Source organism: Primulina tabacum, chromosome 6 (assembly GCF_025594145.1).
Source record: "Primulina tabacum isolate GXHZ01 chromosome 6, ASM2559414v2, whole genome shotgun sequence".
Lineage (NCBI taxonomy): Eukaryota > Viridiplantae > Streptophyta > Magnoliopsida > Lamiales > Gesneriaceae > Primulina > Primulina tabacum.
Genome location: NC_134555.1, coordinates 6,759,068 through 6,780,758, shown reverse-complemented (window position 1 = coordinate 6,780,758; position 21,691 = coordinate 6,759,068). Strand labels below are relative to the sequence as shown.

General features: G+C 32.2%; 1 protein-coding gene and 1 pseudogene across 1 annotated transcript; both read left to right on the top strand.

Annotated features, from left to right (window-relative positions):
* Window positions 1-241: 241 nt before the first annotated feature.
* On the top strand, window positions 242-7,410 carry LOC142549043 (UDP-glycosyltransferase TURAN-like; annotated as a pseudogene).
* A 706-nt stretch (window positions 7,411-8,116) lies between these two features.
* LOC142549042 (acyl-coenzyme A oxidase 3, peroxisomal-like) lies at window positions 8,117-17,735 on the top strand. Its single transcript, XM_075657781.1, has 13 exons — window positions 8,117-8,747; window positions 9,267-9,384; window positions 9,497-9,604; window positions 9,714-9,886; window positions 9,968-10,067; window positions 14,671-14,745; window positions 14,866-14,996; window positions 15,470-15,605; window positions 15,683-15,802; window positions 15,922-16,068; window positions 16,150-16,254; window positions 16,340-16,441; window positions 17,318-17,735. The coding sequence occupies exons 1-13, from the start codon at window positions 8,281-8,283 to the stop codon at window positions 17,567-17,569; spliced, it is 2,034 nt and encodes a 677-aa protein (XP_075513896.1). The 5' UTR covers window positions 8,117-8,280; the 3' UTR covers window positions 17,570-17,735.
* Window positions 17,736-21,691: the final 3,956 nt, after the last annotated feature.

Genomic DNA, 21,691 nt, shown 5'->3' with positions numbered 1-21,691 from the left:
CAAAATTAAAATATTTCAACTTTTGAAAAATTCAATAATTCTTTAATTTTAACATAATTAAATTTTTTTGACAATAGACAGTCATTAATATGAAAAGCTGACAGATTGATTCATAAAATATCAATGAATGACTGGATTTTAAACTAATTTACCTTTGTTTTGTTATGTACCTATTTTTTTATTACATTAATTAATTATTAGTATATAAAAAAAACATAAATTTAATTGATGATTTTTATACTATGAACAACTTAGTTCAGCCCAGGTTTCTATTTCCGTGTTAACACCGTTGATTTGGAACTTTGTTTCGCGGGTTGCGGGGGAAACTTTGTTGTCTATTTCGAGGTGAGTATATATATTGCTCTGTAATCTTTTTCTCGATTATCTGGCAACGGCCAGACATGGATTTGAGGGATGTACGCTAATTTAATTCTAGGGTTTTATGTATTGATCTTGTTTTTTTTATTATTATTAATTTTATATATGCGTTTTCATAATTTAATCCAGTTTACGTAAAATTTACTATATTGAATGAGCTTTCGATTATAGCGGACAGATCATTGGCTATGTCGCCGAGGAATAGGGCCGCTGCTCTTTCTCTTGCTCGGCAGGTGCACATACTCTCTTTTTGTTGATTTAGAAAAATTCTGTTTGATGGCTGATTAGAAAATCTTGGGTTTTCATGGAAAAACCATAGGAATATGATATTCCAGAAAAAAATTGTCAAATCAATTTTGAAATATTAACACATGAAATGAGAGTTGGTTAAAAAGAGATAACAAAATAGACTGATAGTGATGGTAACTTGTAACTGGTAAAGAACTGGCTGTAATAATTGCAAATGTTTTATCTATCATGGTTTATCCTTTTGTATTGCTTCTATAAGGAACTTCCAATTCTTGCAGGGTTTTCTAGAGGTTGATATTGTTGCATACGGAGGTACTGTTGCATTTTATTATTGTTTCTACTACTTAGAGTTTCAGGTTTTTCACCTTGGACTTTTGAATTGTTTCTGCGTCATGTAACCAGTAACAACGCTGCATTGCAAGCTTTCATTGCTTTCGTGGTATTACCATATCTTTGTGGACTTGAAATTCATGTTTTATCTAATATACTGGAGCTGGAGGTTATGGTGAATGACTGAATTCAAATTCGGGTCTTCTTTTTTATCTTCATTCTTCAATAATTTCCACAAGTACTCACAAATTCTCATATCGTGATTTTGCCATTTGGCTTCAAGTTGGCACAACTGAGAAAATGGATGGTGTCCATGTTCTATTGTATTGTCAGAGCTCCTTTTATTTTTTGGTCAAACTTTAATGTATTTAAAATATCAGGATCACAAGTTGGGGTGAAGTAGGTTCTTGTACTCCAAAGAGCTGGATTCAACAACTCCTGCGTGAACATAGAAAGATGAAATATTGAAACATGGATGATCTTTGCTTGCCATCAAAATGTTTATTGGTTCAATTTGGTTCCAAAATAAGAAAATTATTATTTGCTTAATTATTTATTTTATGTTGTATGGCTTTGTTTAGGCTCTCACAATCCTTCTCAGTGCAGTGAGTAACTAATATCTTTGTTGGAGCTAGGTTTGTTTGGCTGGACTGGAAAATGGAAAGTTTAGTTCTCTAGGTGGCTTGTTGCATGCTTGTTTTCTGCGCTGCTTTTCTACACCACCTTCTAGATTTTAGATAGTTCCACGAGAATTTGATTTTAGTGTCATGATTTGCAATTATTGGCCAGGCACCATTTTTCATTCATGTTGCTCCTCGAGTAAGTAAAAAGTTATCCGGTCTAGTAAACAGAAAGATTCAATTTAAATTGCTTGTACACTTTACTTTAGACTTATATCTATTAGGTATAACCCGTTGTCATTCTTACTCTTAAGTTATCGGGCTATACTTTTGAATTGAGTAAAAATTCATATTTGTTGAACTACCATATTTAAAACATGTTGGATTGATATGTATTTTTTCAAGTGTAAATCTCTAAAACTGAGTGTATTACACGAACCCATAAATAATAATGCATTTACTTTAACAATTTTTTTCCTAGTTTTAATTTGTTTACTGATTGACGGGTTCATCCTTTGGATAGGTTCGGTTCCCCACACTTCATTGTTAGAGAACAAATCAATCCATATTCACAAAATGGTACAATTAAGTACATTGTTTCTAGACTAAATTTTCATTGAAATGGATGGTCATTGACAATACTTTATTGCTTTTCACAGCCACAATGGTCTACAGTTCCTCAAACTTTTCCAAAGATTCTTCGTCCCCTGATACTTATTCTCAAGCCTATTATTCAATTTCTCATGCTGCTGTGGTATCTTTGTATAAAGATACCAGCCCCTGATGTTTTCATTGTGCAGGTGAGCTATGTCTTTTGTGTATGCAGTCCTTATTTTCTTTACTACTGCTGGGAGGATGAGGTGTACTGAGTAGATTGCTGTACATTTCAATAATGAAAAAATGAAAATGTTCAAGGCTAACTAGTCTGTTGCTTGACATGACTGTAGAGGGTTCAAGATTTTCCTATTTGAAATTTCTCAAATTTGCAATTTTGGAGAGGTAAAGGATGGTTTGTCAATTATTGGTTTATGGTGGACACTATTTTTTTTCTTTTGCTAAAATATTCAATTATTTCTTCCATTGATTTGACATTGCTGTTATAGAAATGAAAATCAATATGAAAAAGCATATTATACGCCTATATGTGTATTCGTTTGGCTTCTTGAGAGTTTTGTTACTTTACTGGGAACTATAGTTATGTGTTGGATGGTTTGGCCACTGGCATAATAATCTTACTGGTCCGTTGCTTCATGGCCTGATGATGTTTGCTGGAGGTCTACTTGAATGTCAAATTATTATTCTGTTATCTATATTGTTGTGACTGGCATAGTAATCTGTTACTGGTCCCTGTTATCATGGACTGATGATGTTTGCTGGAGGTCTACTTGATTGTCAAATTATTATTCTGTTTTTTATATTGTTGTGATTGGCGTAGTAATCTGTTACTGTTCCTGGACATCATGACCTGATTACGTTCGCTGGAGGTCTACTTGAATGTCAAATTATTATTCTTGTATTCATATTGTGCAAATATGTTCTAAAATCATGATCTGTACATTTTTGCTGCAGAATCCACCTTTAGTTCCTACGCTAGTGGTTGTGAAGTGGGCTAGCTGGTTGAGACATTCCACATTCATTGTGGATTGGCATAATTTTGGATACACACTACTTGCCCTGTCCCTTGGAAGGAGTAGTTACTTTGTAGCTGTATATCAATGGTAAAATATCATTGTGTTTTCATTAAATGGAATTTCTGGCCTTGTTTGTAGACTGAATATCTGATTATTCGTAGGATAGAGAAGCACTTTGGCAAGATGGCCCATGGTTCTTTGTGTGTGACTAGAGCTATGGAACATGAATTGGCTCAGAACGGGGTATAAAGTAAGAGCACGATATGTTAAATCCGCCGTGCATTGTAACCTGCTGGCATTTCATATGTTATTAGCCATTTTAGCCTCATTATTGTATTGTAGGGCCACAGTTTTGTATGATCAACCTCCTGAATTTTTCCGGCCAGCTTTGTTTGAGGAGAGGCATGATGTGAGTCTATTGTCATCACAAGCTTCAAGAATACATTGAATCAGCAAACTTAGGTGTCGCTATGATCTAGTTATTTTGCAGGATTAGTAAAAGCCTCAATCAGCCATATGGCCTCCGAGATTGCATAGTTAGTGGTACAGGAGGGAAACATTAGTGTTTATAATTCAATTCTTAAATTAATGTCAAGAGTGTTCTTACTAGTTTTAATCAGACATTCACATATATGGCAGGATCAGCAGGACCAGATAGCAATTATCTTAATACGGCTCCATTTACAACTCAGATTGACAGTGATATTTCCTTGAAGGAAAACAGACCTGCTCTAATTGTTAGTAGTACAAGCTGGTTAGATCATATCCATTAAATGTTTGCCGTTCTAATTTTCTTGAACTTTCCTTCAATCCACTACCTTTTTCATTATTTTAACACGTCAGAAAATTTAGACTCTGATACATGTTTGTTTTTCACGATAATTACCAGAATCATTAGAATGGAAAATGATGAGCATATATTCGATAATATTTGACGACTTTTTAGGACTCCGGATGAAGATTTTAGTATTCTTCTGGAAGCTGCTGTTATGTATGATAGGCGAGTTGCAGCACTATTAAATGAGGACGACTCAATTGGAGATGAAACTGTTTGGGAAGAAATTCATTCTGGAAAGCGATTCGCTTACCCTAGGTTGTTGTTTATCATCACTGGTAAAGAGGGTTTTTATGCATATGCTTATCTTTCATATCTATCAAAATTTTCGGAGTCATTACAATAAATTTTAATAACATATTTGAGGATTGAATACTTTTAAATACACGTAGGTAAAGGACCTGAAAAGGAAAAGTATGAGAAAAAACTAAAGAAACTTAGTCTCAAACGTGTAGCATTCCGTACCATGTGGCTGTCTGCAGAGGATTATGCGTTGCTTCTTGGTAGGTATTATATCTAAGTTGTTAATATGTTGTCTTCCACCAGAACAGTTTTATATCTTCCTTTTCTATATTTGCAGGTTCTGCAGACTTAGGCGTCTGTCTTCACACGTCCTCATCAGGGTTGGATCTACCCATGAAGGTTTACTTGTTTTTTTGAACTTATCCATTTTGTGGTAGCGAAGTACCGCTATTTATTAGTCTGACGTTGCTGGAAAAAAATATCTTCTTTAAGAAACTTTTCCTTTTACATTTTGGGGTAAGTCTCATTCTTAGGAATTTTTGTTTGTTAGGTTGTGGATATGTTTGGCAGTGGACTGCCAGTCTGCGCTGTTTCTTACTTTTGGTAAGATTCAGTATATTACCTTTTGTATTGTTGTGCCACTGCAAATACTATTTATAAAACTGTTTCTGATCTGCGTCAAGCATCAAGGAGCTGGTAGAAACTGGAAAGAATGGCCTCCTTTTCTCGTCATCCTCAGAACTTGCTGATGAACTCATGGTAAGCTTAACAAGTTGTAGAGCATGCAACCATATGTTCGCGCTCTTCTTCCTTTCTAATGAACCAGCTTATATTCTAAATCGGAGGATACAGAATATCTGTTGATCGTGGTTGTTGATGGCACATGCATATGCTCAAATTCAATCATGATATTTTCAAGGGAAATCGCTAAGTCTTTAACAATGCATCATTTTTTTCTTTTCTTCTTTCCTCTTTCTCATATTCTCTTCTTTTCTGATTTTCTTTTATTTCACTTCCTGATCTGATATCTAGTTCTTTTTTTCCTTTCTTATGTGCCAAGACGGAACACATGCCCGAGCCCTTAGTTTTCTTCCCCTAGCTTTTAGTTGAAATTAGCATAAGAATCTGAAAAATTGTGAAATATATGACTGCTAAGATTTACATCTTCTTTGATATTGGAACTCTTGGTTTATATGTGCACTGACTTATTTGTAATCTGCTTATATTTCTGAAGTATGCCTTGATTTTACCAACTTTCATGAATATGCTGAAATTGCAACTCATGTGATTCCTGAAAAAGTTTCTGGAATGTGATCCTTAACGTTGTTCATTTGTTCCCTATTTTTGGTTAAAATCATTAACCTTTTGATGTAGTCACATATACGCTGAGCTATATCTTTGTGTTTTGAGACGTCTTGAGCTTTTAAAAGTATGCCTGTTAATCTTCACCTTTACTTCTCCTTTTGTCGTTTTGTTGTCAATTTCGCCTACTCGGCTTATTGTGATAGAAACCTGGTAACTTTTGTTTGGTGAAGTTTCTCAAACAGATGTTCGTGCTCGTATTTTGTTAGATAGGATTGGCCCTCTTAGGTCAGGACTGGTACCTTTTTAAAGACTGCTATTTATTTTGGTTGTTTTAGCCTAGTTTCCCACCTAATGGCCTTTCCTTTGTATCTATTTACTTGTAGGGGTTCAAAACAAAACGTACACCCTATAAAAAATAAATATGTAAAGCCTTTGCATCAGCACTTTTGCTTATGAATATAGACCATCTTACCTGGTATTGTGCGTGAACCAATGCTGTCAAGATTGAGACCAAAAGAAGCATTTGGTGTGGAATATAACCAATTGTGTCACATATAATTTTGCAATTCGTGAAATATTTTCTGAGGAATATATCATCGTGGAGAGACCATTTTAGGGAGAGGCAATAATATCAAAGTTACAAACTAAATCATGTGAAAGAAAAGAAGAATGGGTCTTGAAACTTGTTTTGTGGAAAAATTCTTCACTTGCATAATGTAATTAGTTTTACTGCAGAATGGCTGAATTAATGTGTGGGAAATTCCTTAAATTTATGTTTCGATCTCTACAGATGCTGTTCCACGGTTTCCCTGACAGATGTGATCGTTTGCAATCAATGAGGATGAGTTTGATGGAAAGGATATCTTCATCTAGGTGGGCAACAGAATGGGAGGAGAATGCCAAGCCCTTGATACATCGGGTAACATTAATAAATTTTTCTCTGCAAGGAAATGTACTTGAGCTAGGATCTCAACTAATTCTGTTGGTAGCATGAAAAATTTCAGGTTATCTCTGAGAACTCTAGCTGAGGATCCATAAGAACAGGCTGAATTTTGGAGTTGCAAAAAATCTGTGCTTTTACAGGTAGAAATTTGGTTTTTAAGCCTGTTATATACACTTGTATTCGATAATAAGAGTTTTCAAGTTGTTTCTTCTGCTTTCTGCTTTTTTTCCTCAATTTGTCTGATAAAATATTTGTTGTTCGAAAAAATCACACGATTTCTTGAGCCCTAGATCTCTCGCTTCTTCCATATCCATCGAATCATCTTCGAAGATTTCGATGCATCTTCATTTAACAAAATTCTTTACGTCTGCATAGTTACCAACATGAAGATTTTTATATGCCAATTATTCAGTTAGACAACCTTAAAAAATATTGTTACAATTTTTTCAATTACACGTTTTTTTATTTATTTATGAAAAGCTGGTTCTCAACCATTTTCATGTTTGCTTTCCTCGTTTGCGCAGATCCCCTTTGGTGGCAAAGCAGTTTTGATAGGCCAGAATGGGAAAGGATGATCTCTGTTTCGTTCTTTTTCCAATTGAATAGGTTTGTTGTAAGACGGTCTCACGAATCTTTATCTGTGAGACGAGTCGACTTTAACGATATTCACAATTAAAAGTAATAATCTTAATATAAAAAGTAATATTTTTTTATGAATGACCTAAATAAGATACCCGTCTCACACTGTGGTCTGTGAGACCACACAAGTTTTTGTCTTTCCAATTAGCCTAAGGATTTTTTTTAGGAACAAATTTGAGTTTTATTGCTAATGAATTATATGAATATTGGTTGTGTATTGAACTTCTTGTTTCTTTCTGAATATTCCCCTTGACATTTAAATTTTTTATTGATTTCTAATATATAATTCTAAAATAAAATGATTATTGGAAAGAGCAATAGACATATATAACACCCACGTCACTATTGATCGTGGATTGGTACTGATAGAACATGTCATCTCAAAGTTATTTATGTCCAACAAATTAAGATACAATTGTGGACTGCCTCTGTTCATGTAATGTAATATCTCTCGTGCAGAGATTTTAATTATATTAGTCGTCGAGGCACGCGCAACGTATGTGTCATGAATATATGAGTTTAATATATTAGACATTCATGATATTAAAACATTATGAAACCAAAATATTGTGTATTTGAATCATGAAAAATAATGAATCAATCGCATAAATATTTCAAGCACACAAACGAAAGATGATGATTAATATTAATTGTAAATAAAAGGGTAGATTGGAAAGAAATAATCGCACAAATATTTCAAAAACACAAGTGGAAGGGAATGATTAATATTAATCATAAATAAAAAGATAGATTGAAAAGAAAAGTTGATGTCATCGTCAAAAATGTTTTTATTAATCTCTCAATTATTATAAAATAATATAGATATAAAATAAAATATAATATATATTTGGATTTAAAATATTTACTTAAATTTAAATATAAAAATCGTAAATGGATAAAATTCTGCTTCGCTGATTTCCTTGACAAAAATTTATTTTTTACTAGGAAAATAAGAATTGACTGTTCTCTTACTTTAATTTATCTTTCTTCCTTGGTCCGCTCGATCACGGATCCCAACGACAAGAAACTTGGCTTGAAAAAGATCAGACTACATAGCTTTTTGAATCAATTTCATTCCAATCATCATTCTTGAATCGCAAATTAAGAATGGAAAAAGTGAATTTCAGAACCCGTGTCTTATCCAGACACCTGCAAAACCACAGCCATCTTGGCAGCTCCGCCGCCATTTCCGCCTCGCCATGCCTGAGTTACACTCCGCCGGAAGTGTACGAGCAACCCTTTTCATTCGACGTGAATTCAATGAGAAAATTGATGGATGGCCACAATTTGGAGGACAGGGATTGGCTTTTCAACCTCATGGTGCAAAGCAACCTCTTCAATCCGAGGTCGAGGGGAGGAAAAGTCTTTGTTGTGCCGGATTATAATCAAACCATGGAACAGCAGAGGGAGATCACGATGAAGAGAATTCAGTACTTACTGGATCATGGGGTGTTCGAGGGGTGGCTTACTGGAAAAGGCTATGAAGCGGAGATGAGAAAGTTTGCTCTTTTGGAGGTCATTGAGATTTTTGATCACTCTCTCGCTATTAAAGTCGGTGTTCATTTCTTCTTGTGGTATGCTTATTTTTTCCTTCGAGCTTTCTCGTTGCTATTTTCATGAGCGATTAGTTTTAGTTCACTGGGTTTTTCTCTTGCTTCAACATAGTTGTGCATTTGCTTTTGATAATTTCTAAAAATTTATTCGATCGATTTTAGTGTTTGTCTGCTGATTAACGTAGCTTCAGCCTCCATAAAAAGTTGTTTCTTTATGAACTTTTATTTTTTTGTGATGTTAATGATTTGTGAAACTTTGAAGATTGGGTGAGCATTCCTGTGCTAAATCGGGCTGTACACTTGTTTTGATATGTGTAAACGTTTATTGAAATCTTCTGGCGAATCATTAAGCAATATGAAGGGAAGATTTTTAATGTAGTTGTGTTTGGTTAATCTGTTACAAACGTGTTCTTTTTAGTTGGTACTTCAACTTGTTTGATTGAATTCGATTGGATCCTCTCTCGTCTTTGTATGTTTCAAGTTCTTGAAGTAATAATATGGTTTGGTGAACACATGTAAATTGTAATTGTTATTGTTCAGGGGAGGTGCTATCCAGTTTTTTGGGACAAACCGGCACCATGATAAGTGGTTGAGGGCCACTGAAAATTACCTGATCAAAGGCTGCTTTGCAATGACAGAGTTGGGGCATGGAAGTAATGTATATAAAAGTTCATTTGAAGTTTTTATTTACCCTAGAAATGTATTCTATGATTTGAGATCATCTTCTTTTCATGCAATCTTATGCAAGGGTTTTCATTCAATGTTGTCAGGTTCGAGGAATTGAAACTGTAACAACATATGATTCCGGCACGGGAGAATTTGTGATCAACACTCCGTGTGAATCAGCTCAGAAGTATTGGATCGGAGGTGCAGCTAATGTAATAAATTCTTATCTTCCTTTTGGGCAAATGAATGTGTGGTTTTTCTTGGAAGTCTTGCTCAAAGAACTGATAGTAACTTATGATTTAATTCTTGAATGTTTTGTAGCATGCGACACATACAGTAGTTTTTTCACAGCTTCACATTGATGGAAACAATCAAGGTGTCCATGCTTTTATCACTCAGATTAGAGATGCAGATGGAAGTATCTGTCCCAATATACGTATCGCTGATTGTGGTCATAAGATTGGTTTGAATGGTGTTGACAATGGACGAATCTGGTATACAGCTACCACTTTTGAATTTGCTAGAAATTTTAATGTTCAAGTTCATCTGAAAGCTTCAGCACTTAATACTTTCAGGTTTGACAATGTTCGTATTCCCAGAGAAAATATATTAAATTCGGTAGCTGATGTTTCTCCGGAAGGAAAATATCTGAGTGCAATACAGGACCCTGACCAGGTTTATTCTTCTTCAAATACCATGTTCTTTCGTTTTTCAACAGAAAAATTGCACAGATAAACTGTTTTATGATTTATTATGGGTTCATATGTGATTTATTTTGTTCTTGGTTTCTTCTTGGATAGAGTAGTGATGTTGCCCCATGGTGACTTCCTTGGCTTTTTCTAATATTTCTTCTTCTTCAACAATAATTTTTGAAAAACATGTTTCATCTAACATATTTATAGCTCCTAGCTTTTCACTGGTTGCTATGTCTAATAGCTGTGCGAATACAAAACTTTTCGTCCTTTACTTGTTCAACTATCAATTTTAGTTGATAGTAATACTAGAAGAATAGCAGTATTAATGTATATCAAAAAATTAATATTAATTATAATTATGAAAGGACAGTGATTTTATAATAATAATAATAATAATAATGAATAGAATAATAATTATTATTTAATCATAAATAATAAATAAATAAAATATAATAATGATAATAATAAAAGATATTAATAAAATTAATCGTACAATAGTAGCCATAATTATGATAATAGCAAATAACCTATGTTGCATGAATATGGGTACAGGTATCGTATCGAATACGATACATATATGGCCATACGACAAAATTTTAAAATATAAGACACTATACACCTAGGATACGACAATTTTTAAAAAATATATAAATATTATATATATATATATATACATATAAATTTAGTATTAAAAATTAAAAATTGTAGAGATACATATATATATACATATATTTATATTATAGAGATATAAATATTTATATATTTATATTATAGAAATATTTATATATTTATATTATAGAATTAAAAAATCTAGAGATATAAATATTTATATATTTATATTATAAAAATATTTATACATATTTATGTAAATATATGTAATGTACATCTTCAGAGAAGTGATCTAAAAAGAAAAAAACAAAAAAAAATCAATTTTTTTTTGCCGAAACAAGTTTTAAAAACGTGTCCACGGAGTGTCTGACTGGCCAACCATAAAAAAGTCAATGACAAGGATTTTTCCGTATCCGATACACGTATCCGCGTGTCGTATCCGTGTCTGATACTTCATAATTTTTTTTAAGATGTCCGTGCTACATTGCAAATAACAAACAATAACAATACCAATGGTAAAAATATAATAAACATAATAATCTATATATATATATATATATAAGATAAGTTTTTTGTCAAAATAGGAAAGTTCTTGCCCAGATTACTTACTAAAAAAGAAAATAAAATATTTAATTAGTTTATTTAATTTTTCTTAAAAAAAGTGGTTGAGTATTAAAAGTTATTACTTAAACAAGGTTTTTCAATGGACGTTAAATTTTCATTTAGTAATCATAGATGTTTGACCCCAAATACATGTTATTTCGAGATTATCTTAATTTAAAAGAGTTAATGCGCAATAGTTTCTTCCAAATCATATGTATATCTTATCTCTTGAACCGTCTTCTTAAAATTCAAATAAGAAAACCCAATAAAATTAAAAGAGAGATATTCAAAAGGGTTTCAAATAGACATTAAATTACCCTCAATAAAAATGTCTATTACCCTCAATAATCAGAAATGTATGACATCCAATACATGCAATATTCGAGATTTCCATAATTTGAAAAAGTTAAATGCATGGTATAATTGTCAAAAGCACCGGCTGTATAATTTATGTCTATTGGGCTGTCTTATTTGAATTTTAAATTATAAATAATGCAGTGCTGCATATTATATTGGAAACAATTTTATTCTATTTATCTTATTAAATTTATGTACACAAAAATTGAATTCTGAAATGACTCCTCTTTTCAGTACCATCTATGAGTTGAATCTTTCCAAGATGCAATGGACATTTAAAATTAGATTTATACGTTGCTGTGAACTACTTACATATGGAAACAACGAGACATTAAGTGTTGAATATGTCTTTCATGATCGAGAAGTAAAAAATATTATTCTCCTATTTGTACAAAATTTTAATTATACACATTTGCAATGTGATAATTTTCTTCTATTTACAAAGTTCACGAATACATGGTAGTATAAAATGTTCCGCAATGGAAATGACTAAACCAATTCTAAAGGAATTACGTATCTTATTAGATGACACCTTATAAAATTTATTGGCATTGTTTTGGAATACACATAGTAAATGTTAATAAAATAACTTTTCTGTTTATACATAATTTACTTATAATCACATATTTCATTTTTATTTAGGAATAATAGGTTGTTGTGTACATTATGGAGATATTTTGTGGATAAAATCACAATCTATTTGGATAAAGATATTGATGAAGCAATTGATATTCATCAAATGTGTCGAACACGTACCATGTCACAAAATTGTTTGTGAATAGAGATTTACACGAAGTTACTGAATTTTGAAAAAAGTATTTCTCATTAATTTTATTGAATTTGATATAAAAATATTTATTTATCACATTTTAAAAAATAATAATATATATAGCTTCTCGAAAATTAAAGAATTACATATGTATTTAAGTTGGTTGTTGACATTAATACACTCAACACGATAAGCACAATGTCATCGCCTTAGACTAGCACATTGACATATGATAGTGATTATCAGCCAAAAAAATTAATTGACATATGTTGTATTTAAGAAAGTTTTTCAAAATTAGCTAAAAAAAAGTAGATTCTTTTTTTTATTTTTTTATAATTATATTATTTTTTTGCAATTTAAATATCTATTCATTTTTTATAATAATTAATTTTTAATAATATCAGCCCGTGCATCGCACGTGTTAAAGACTAGTTATGATATAATAAACAACTTTTTACTAATATTATTTCAAATTTTTAAAAACGATTTTATTCCATTCATTTTTCATTTCGTCCGGTATTAATAGGAATGTAATATACCTAGGTTGACATTCTTACTAAAAATTTTGTATGTTAACTTGGTAAATCCGGTAAGGAGGAATATTGCTTTTCTGTAACATCTCTTTACCGCTTCAACTTATCTTCCAGATTCTCCCTGCTGGATTTCCTGGGCCTTGGGGTGTATTCAATTATGATTTTTGATGACTTTTTCAAATGATAGACTTTTATGGATTTGATAGATTTTTATTGACTTTTATGGAATCTCACAGATTTATAAACAGATTTATGTGGATTTATGTAAACTTTTTTGCAAGATTTTTATAGACTTTTGTAGACTTTTTTTTATAGAATTTTATAAATTTTGTACTTAATCATAACATATTATTTTTTTATTAATTTTTTTGAACCAATAATTAATTGACATATATAACATATTCAGTTTGAAATTATTTTTCAATATTTATATTAATAAATAAATTTACTTATTTAAAAGTTAAACCATTTAATCTTTACATGTGTATATATGTGGGTTTGTATGCAAGTTTGTAAATTTTTTAAAATACATTAATTGATTAATCTGTAACCTTGTTTTTAAATTGATAATATACATGTGAAAAGAATATTATTTAATATTGTGTGAATATAATTTTGTATAAAAATATCATAGCTTACATATTAATTGAAAATGCTAAAATGAATTTAAAAAATCATGGTTGTTACGAGACTATTCAATTATTAAGAATTAAGCAACAAATTTTTGGATCATCTTTTATTATTATTAAATATTACATTATTTGTATAAATTATAAATTAAAAATCACAAAATCAATTCTAGAATTCAAAATTTTCTGTGATATTAAAATAAAAAATTATTAAATGAACAATCAACCAAAAAATGAAAAATTTGAAAAGGAAAGATGAAATATATATAGTGATACACTTCGAAAATTTGAGAGACTGATAGAGATAGATGAGAGGAGAGAAGATAACAAGAAAGATGATGTGAAGCGACAGAGAGAAAAATAAATAGTTTGTGTATGAGTTATAAGTTTTAAAAATCCATCCAAATCTTTGAGTTAAACCAAATACAATTTTTTACAATTTATAGTTGTACCTTAGGCTTTAATGTTTGTATGTTATTGAATTCCATGAAGTTATTAAAAGTCTATGGAAAATTTGAATACCTATAGAATACTATAGATTTTTTAAAAGTCAATGTGGAATACCACTTGACTTTTTAAAACTCTATGAAAGTCTATTTTGAATACCACTAGACTTCTGTAGAGTATGTAAAAGTCTTAGTTGAATATATTTAGACTTTTAAAATCTACAAAAGTAATTAAAAGTCAATAAATCTCCTATATTGAATACACCCCTAGCATTGGTACAACTCTTTAGATAACTTCTATACAACTTGAAGCTTTGTTCCTTATCCTTAACGGAACATCTCAGTCCTCGACCCTTATTGATTTAACTTCACCAACGCAACTAAGCTCTTTACAGTATGATGGATTTGCTAGAATCTCTTTGTAGTTTTCTTCTTTGCCGAGTTTGTGCTGGACTTGACTTTTCCACAAATAGAATATGGAATAAACGACAGCTCAAACTTTTTATGTCCACAAAAACTTTAATCTAACAGAATTACATGATTAAAAATGAAATTTTGTTGTTTATATGTTCCTGACAAAATTTTTTGCCAAAAGTTCTGTTAATTGCATTGACTTTTTTTTTTTAATTCACTCCAGAGGTTTGGTGCATTCATGGCTCCTTTGACATCTGGGCGCGTCACTATTGCAGTCAGTGCAATTTACTCAGCAAAGGTGCACAACGCCTGGAGATTTGTGTTGCATTTTTTTAGTAACTCTGCTTAGAAATATAATATAAGCATGATATTTTCGCTTTGGAGTTTATGTATTAAGATGGTTATGTTTTCTCGTCAGATTAGCCTAGCTATTGCTATCAGATATTCGTTAACCAGAAGAGCATTTTCTGTTGCACCAAAAGATGATGAAGTTCTTTTGCTTGATTATCCAAGTCATCAGAGACGTCTTCTTCCTCTACTTGCAAAAACGTGAGAATTCCATTAACTAGCTTGCTGTTTATTATCGTTTATATTTTGGTTAATGCCATTCAAATCATTTGGAAGAATGAAATTGTTCAGTTTACCACGCTTACAAACTTATCAATCATTGGTGTTACTTTCTCTATTAACTTTTCAAGTTTTTGTTTAAGTTGCCACAATTTTTATGTTGCGCTGCTCCTCTTTTGTGGAAGGGAAAGTGGCAATCTTTTAGAAGATATTTATATTTGAGAATTGAAATCAACATTGATTGACGACGACTACCACATGACATGATACATGTCTTTCTCCCGAGTTTAAACGGATAGTATGTCTCTATTTTTCCCTATGACGTGTTTAACGTTCATATCCCATAGAATGAAAGTTTGAAAACAATATTATCAATGGAAGAATTAAATTGCTACATCTATTAGTTTTCTTAGTAAATATTCATCCTCTTAGAGCTGCTCATTCGGGTGTTGCAGATATGCTTCGAGCTTTGCTGCTAACTACTTGAAGCTGCTATACATTAAGAGAACTCCTCAGTTAATTAAAACAATTCACGTTGTCTCTAGTGCATTGAAGGCTATTCTTACATGGCATAACATGCGGACTCTTCAGGTACCATGTATGATCGTAGTTGCGTTTTCAGGTGGTAATAATTTCTCCGCTTACATATTAGGGCTATTTTGATCTAGGAATGCCGCGAGGCATGTGGTGGACAAGGATTGAAAACTGAAAATCGTATTGGCCAGCTGAAAGGCGAATATGATGTACAATCTACTTTTGAGGGTGATAACAATGTCCTTATGCAGCAGGTGTATAATATTATTTTTTTATTGATGTACGATTTAAAATATTTAAAATATATAATCTAATTATCAGTTATAACTTTTAGCATCACAGCAAAATTCCTATTGAAAAATTGACATTATAGGTTAGCAAAGCACTGCTTGCAGAGTATGTGATGGCTAGAAAGAGAAACAAACCGTATAAAGAATTGGGACTTGGACATATGAATAAATCTTCTCCTACAATTCCTTCTCAGCTAACGGGTTCCACCATTCGAAGTGTTCAGTTTCAGGTAAAGTTAAAGCGTGCTATTCCAGTTTCTTCTTTCTTAAGATTTCCTGTGTTTTTTTTGTATTTATTTCACCCGTAACAGAATGATGTATTCTGCCTGAGAGAGAGAGATCTACTGAACCGCTTTGCTGAAGAAGTCTCTAACTTCCAATCTCAAGGAGAAAGCAAAGAGTATGCCTTTAATGCGGTAAATATGAATTCGACCGAAATTACTTGCAAAATGTCCTAGTTTATTGCTTTTTGTTCCACTCTTACATTTCATTTTTCCTCAGAATTATCAACTCGCGGAAGATTTAGGACGAGCGTTCTCTGACCGGACAATTCTACAGACATGTATAGAAGCAGAGAACAATACAACAGACACCCATCTCAAGGTTTGTGGCAATCTCGACTTTCATTACTTTTATATAATGATACCTGCTATATTTCTTACTTTTCAGCTCTTACGACTACACATAGTATCAGCAGTGTGAAATGTGCATCGAGATAGAAAAGATTCATTTACTGAAAGATTTGTTTGAGAAAAATCTTGATAGATACATCCAATCACAAGATATACCAAGCTGTCCTCCTTGTGGCTAGTTCGTTATATTTCTTATTTGAATTGGTGTGTTCTTATGCATTCATTTCAAATCTTCAGCTTGTATCTTCTACCATATTGGGTTTATGTTTGCGGTCGCCCAAGAGCCATGAGTCAACGGTTTTGTCACATGAACATATTTTGTAGTTGGACATATGATGCATAAAAAAACTACATTGTCCTTATTTGAGCAAAACCATTATCTTTCCACGCCATAGATTTTATTTATTTCCTAAACAACCCTCTATATTTTTTTTAAAAATTTTTCCCCGGATATCCATATGTTGGACATTTCATTTCATTTTTAGTTAAGATTATATATTCGATTTTGGGAATAATTTGAAGAATGGATTTGAAATAACACTAGTCTTGGATATATTTCAAATCTTTCTTAATTGTCATTATGTTTTTAATTAAACTAACAAATGGTGGATTTGAAATTAACATAATATAAATTCATTCAAATGATCAAATAGATTTGAAATACCTTGAACTGAGAGGGTGTATGGCAGATCTCATAAGCTCTGATATGATTACCCCAGTGACAACAATCTGACAATCAAATACCTTTACTTGGATCAATATTTATTGTACTTGCACGCAGCGCATGCAAATGGAAGATAATATCAAAGAATGTTTCTCTAACTTGGTTGTTTTTTCTACATGGCAGAAAATATTGGGACTTATGAGATCAATGTACGTCTCGGTTACATTAGACGAAGATGCTGCATTTCTCCGATATGGTTACTTATCCACAGAGCATGCTGCTACGATTAGGAAGGAAGTTTCGAAACTTTGCAGTGAGATACGACCTTATGCACTCGCCTTGGTCACTGCTTTCGGCATACCTGATGCTTTCTTGAGTCCTGTTGCGTTTGACTGGGTTGCAGCAAATTCTTGGTCCGCGGTTGAGACTAGCTAGCTAATTCCTATCAAGCTATCTCGTTCCTATACTTTCTTGATGGTATTTCTTCAACGAGATATAAGGATGGTGTCAAATAGCTTCAAGGTCCAAGAGGCGTTAATGGACTTTATGTTACTGTGTTTATTTGGAATAAATAAAGGAATAAAAGGCTTTAGTTTTCACGCATTGCCATGTTTCTGTATCTTTTTTTTTAATAATAAAATTTCATTAAAAGGTAAATATAGTTCGGTACAATTACACTTGATATAATCATGAGAAATCAACCTATCTCTAGCTCAGCGTGAGCTGTATCTTTATTGTATCAAGAATGTTATCAAAGAATCTAACATTCGTTATTTAAACTATAACCATGAATATATAGGAAAATGTTTCTCTCGGAGATTAATTTTATAAAATTGGTATCAGTTAGCCATAAATGACCTTAATATTTCGGGAAAAAGCCTAATTTAGTCCTAAAGTTTAACTGAATTCAATCCCTCTTTCTTTGAATGTTCCCAATTTAGTCCTTGGATTTTCTAGCAGCCTTTCAGCTTAAATATTTTCAAAAATTCCCTAAGTAACATTGGTTTGATAAAGGCTAGATTTAGTCAAGAAAAAACGGTAATAGAGCCAGGTTCTCAATTCAACCACTCTTCTTATAATGTTCCCAATTTAGTCCCTGGATTTTCCTGCAGCTTGCTCAATTTAGTCAGCCTAAAAAATTTCAAAAATCGTCAAAATAACCCTGGTTTGATAAAAGTTAGATTTGGCCAAGAAAATGAAATGAGAGCCTCGATTGAAAAATTCACATATTATATTATTGTTGTTGTGTGACTTAATTGTCTGAGAATGATATATTACTCAACATTATGGATCCGAAAATACGTTTGAGGTTTATTATTTTCAGGTTTTATTCCAATATTTATGAAAATTAAAGGACCACCAGGCAGGCCAAGACCCCAGCTAAACTTCTTTAACAACTCTTTTTGTGTACTTGGACTGGTTGATGAAAATATCATTGTCTAGTTGCTTGACTTGCAGTTCAAGAAAGAAGGTCAATTCTCCTATAATGATCATTTCAAACTTTTCATGCATTAACTTGGAGAGAATTTCTTACACAATTTTGGATTAATAGCGTCAAAGATAATATTATAACATAGATTTGAACAAGTAGAGTGTTCACCTTTGATGAACTTAAATAAAGTTTTGTCTCAATCAGAAACTTAAACAATGTATCATACCAAGCTCGATGAGCTTTCATTAGACCACATAATGTTTTATCTAGTTTTAACACATTATCAGGATGTACATGATTAATAAAATCATGTGGTTGTTCAACATATACTTCTTCAATGTGCGTTAATTATTGTGTACTATGAAACGAAAGAAGACAAAAGACAACTTGTTTTTGTGTTGACAATCACTACAACTATCTGTTCCATGAATATTTGACCGTTGAAGGAATTCATTTATTCAAAGACATGATTCAAGATCGAAAAAGACTATTGAAGCTCTCTCAATATGTCATCAAATATCTCGAGCACTCTTTAATTATCTATCTTCAAGCTGCTCAATAGCACACACAATATTCATATCTGATCATTTGAGATCAAATTATGTGGTCTTATCAACTCTACCTGTTGAAGCTGCCTAATTGAAGAATTGTATTTGTATTTGTCTTAACCAGTGGTTCAATAGACAATTTTGGTTTTTGTTGTATAGAAGATACTAAGAGTTTCAATTTAGGATTATGATAAGTCCTAAATGAATTGAGTTTGTACAAGCAGTTGTATAAATCAAAATCTTTTAGTGGATTTTTTCTTTGAGTGGAAGAAAGGGAGGCGTAAAAGATATTGCCTTCAAACTTCCATTTACCTTGTGTTCTTTATTTTCAGTCATTTAACTTTTGTATATTTTCATATATTTTTCTGGTATTTGTGTTAAAAGATTGTTTCATTGAATATATATATCATATCATTATCCAGCCAAACCTTTTCGCACTTGAGAAACCATTTTTAATATCTAGATGCATCTATCTAGTCTAGAAATAAATATTCACAACAAATAAGTGTTATGACCAGCTCAAGTTTTAAAGAAAATTTTAAAGAATTTATTCACCCCTATCAAACTCTATCTTTGATACTAACATAATCCTCATTACACCAAAAGGAGAAAGCAAAATTGGTGCAAAAATCTCTGACCGGTGAAGAAAAATTGACCAATCTTATTAAAAATATATCAGGAAATAAAAAATCATGATGACAACCATGAAAATTAGTAGTCTCAATCATCTTCAAGATCTTATAGAATCTTTTACAAATCTAAAAGTCGTAGATCTGAAAATGAACATAATTGGGGCGTTAATCCCTGATTACCCCTAGGAACATTTCCCAAGAACCACCAATAGGGGAAAGTGTGGATCTCATAATACCAACATAGGAGAAAACCACACTATCTTCCAAGTCGGAGGGGAATCATACTTAGCGGGAACTCAATTAGGAAGAAATCAAATTCACTCTCATCAAACACTCTATGGGAAGACTGTTTTAAAACTCGTACATCTTTACGAAGTTATGCTCAATCTTGATGTACTGGATTTCAAAAACATATAAGATCTCATAGATAATTGAACATCAGCTATGAGAAGCGCGCCAGGAACACTTGATCTCGATAAAGAATGAATCGTTAAATTTTTAGAAATGAGTCTTGTGAGATCAGGCAAAAGCACTTGGGACATTACTTCGACATGAAACAAATAGTCAATCATAGCCAGAGAATCTATTAGTGAGATAGCCGGAAAAATGGTCACCCTATTTAAGGCACAATTTATAGGGGTGGATTATTTCAAAAGTCAATATATAGAAAAGAAAAATAAATATATTCAAGCTTGTATAGTCTTGAATTAAATGACATTTGGTTAGAAAAACCTTTTTTTGTAAAGGAAAATTAGCAGAATAGCGTCATTTGGCATTATTACAAAAAAACTACAAAATATTAAAAGATATTAACAAATGTACTCCATTATGTTGCAGAGAAAATGATATTCTAACAATTGGAAGTAAATAAGAAAAGCAGAAGATGAAGAATTTTAGATCCAATCCTCATGCTATAAGTATGAAAAGTGGAAGTAGTTCTTGTAAAACAAGAACAATATGGTCTAGAAAAAGCTATATCTTAAAAATCTGAACAAAAAAGTGGATCATCACGAGGTAGAATGTCATCCAAATCGTCAAACTCGTCTTGAATCACAAGACGAACACCAACAAGAAAAAATTTCAGAAGAGCTCACACCAGAGCTAATAAAAGTTATAAAGATTGTAACTGCTGGACATGTGGAGCAAGATGTCACATTTTGACCAACTGTTCAGAAGTCCGGCCAGCTGATGAAGAGCCCAGCTGACCAGTTCAACTGAATTAGTGAAATCAGTTCAGCTGACGAGCCAACTGTTATCACCACACCAGTTCAAAAATCAGTTCAACTGATCAATTTAGAACATCAGTTAGGAATAAATCAGTTTGCAGAACACGACAAGCTTATCTAAGTGGAATCCAGCTGTGCACAACAATATAAAAGCAATTGTACGATCAAAGTACAATAGTGAACGTTGCAGCAGAGCTTAAAGCCAAGAAAGAATTCAAACTGCAACGGACATATTTGATGAGTCTTGATGTACGGTCACGAAGCCTCTATAAATACAAGATCAAGACCATTAACAAATAATTGTGAAGATCAGAAAAGAAAAAAAATAGGGCATGCCAACTACTTAGCCTAGAAGAAAAATTCTCAGTGTGTGAGAACACTTTCGTGTTGTATTCATATATCAGTTCTCACACACTACACACCATCACTCACATATACAGAGAAGAAGCTTATTGAATAGCTGAGTGAGTTTTGCACAAAGATGTTAAATTTGTGTGTGTAGTCTTTGACACATAGACGTTAAACAAGTGTTGGCTGGAAGGTGTTGTCTTCAGTCTAGGCTAGCAGTTCAGTTAGGCAGTGGTGTAAGTCATAAGCTGAGTGGGTTTGTACATGGTGTTGTATAAATTTTTCTAGTGGAACCTACCCGAGGTGGTAGAAGGGGTGACGTAGGAGCAGTTGAAATATCCGAACATCCATAAATATATCTTGCGTACTTA

Coding starts and splice junctions, on each gene's coding strand:
- LOC142549042 (XM_075657781.1), top strand. CDS start 8,281: ATGGAAAAAGTGAATTTCAGAACCCGTGTCTTATCCAGACACCTGCAA. Junction 9,385..9,496: donor AGTTGGGGCATGGAAGTAAT/GTATATAAAAGT, acceptor CAATGTTGTCAG/GTTCGAGGAATTGAAACTGT. Junction 16,255..16,339: donor AAGAGTATGCCTTTAATGCG/GTAAATATGAAT, acceptor ATTTTTCCTCAG/AATTATCAACTCGCGGAAGA.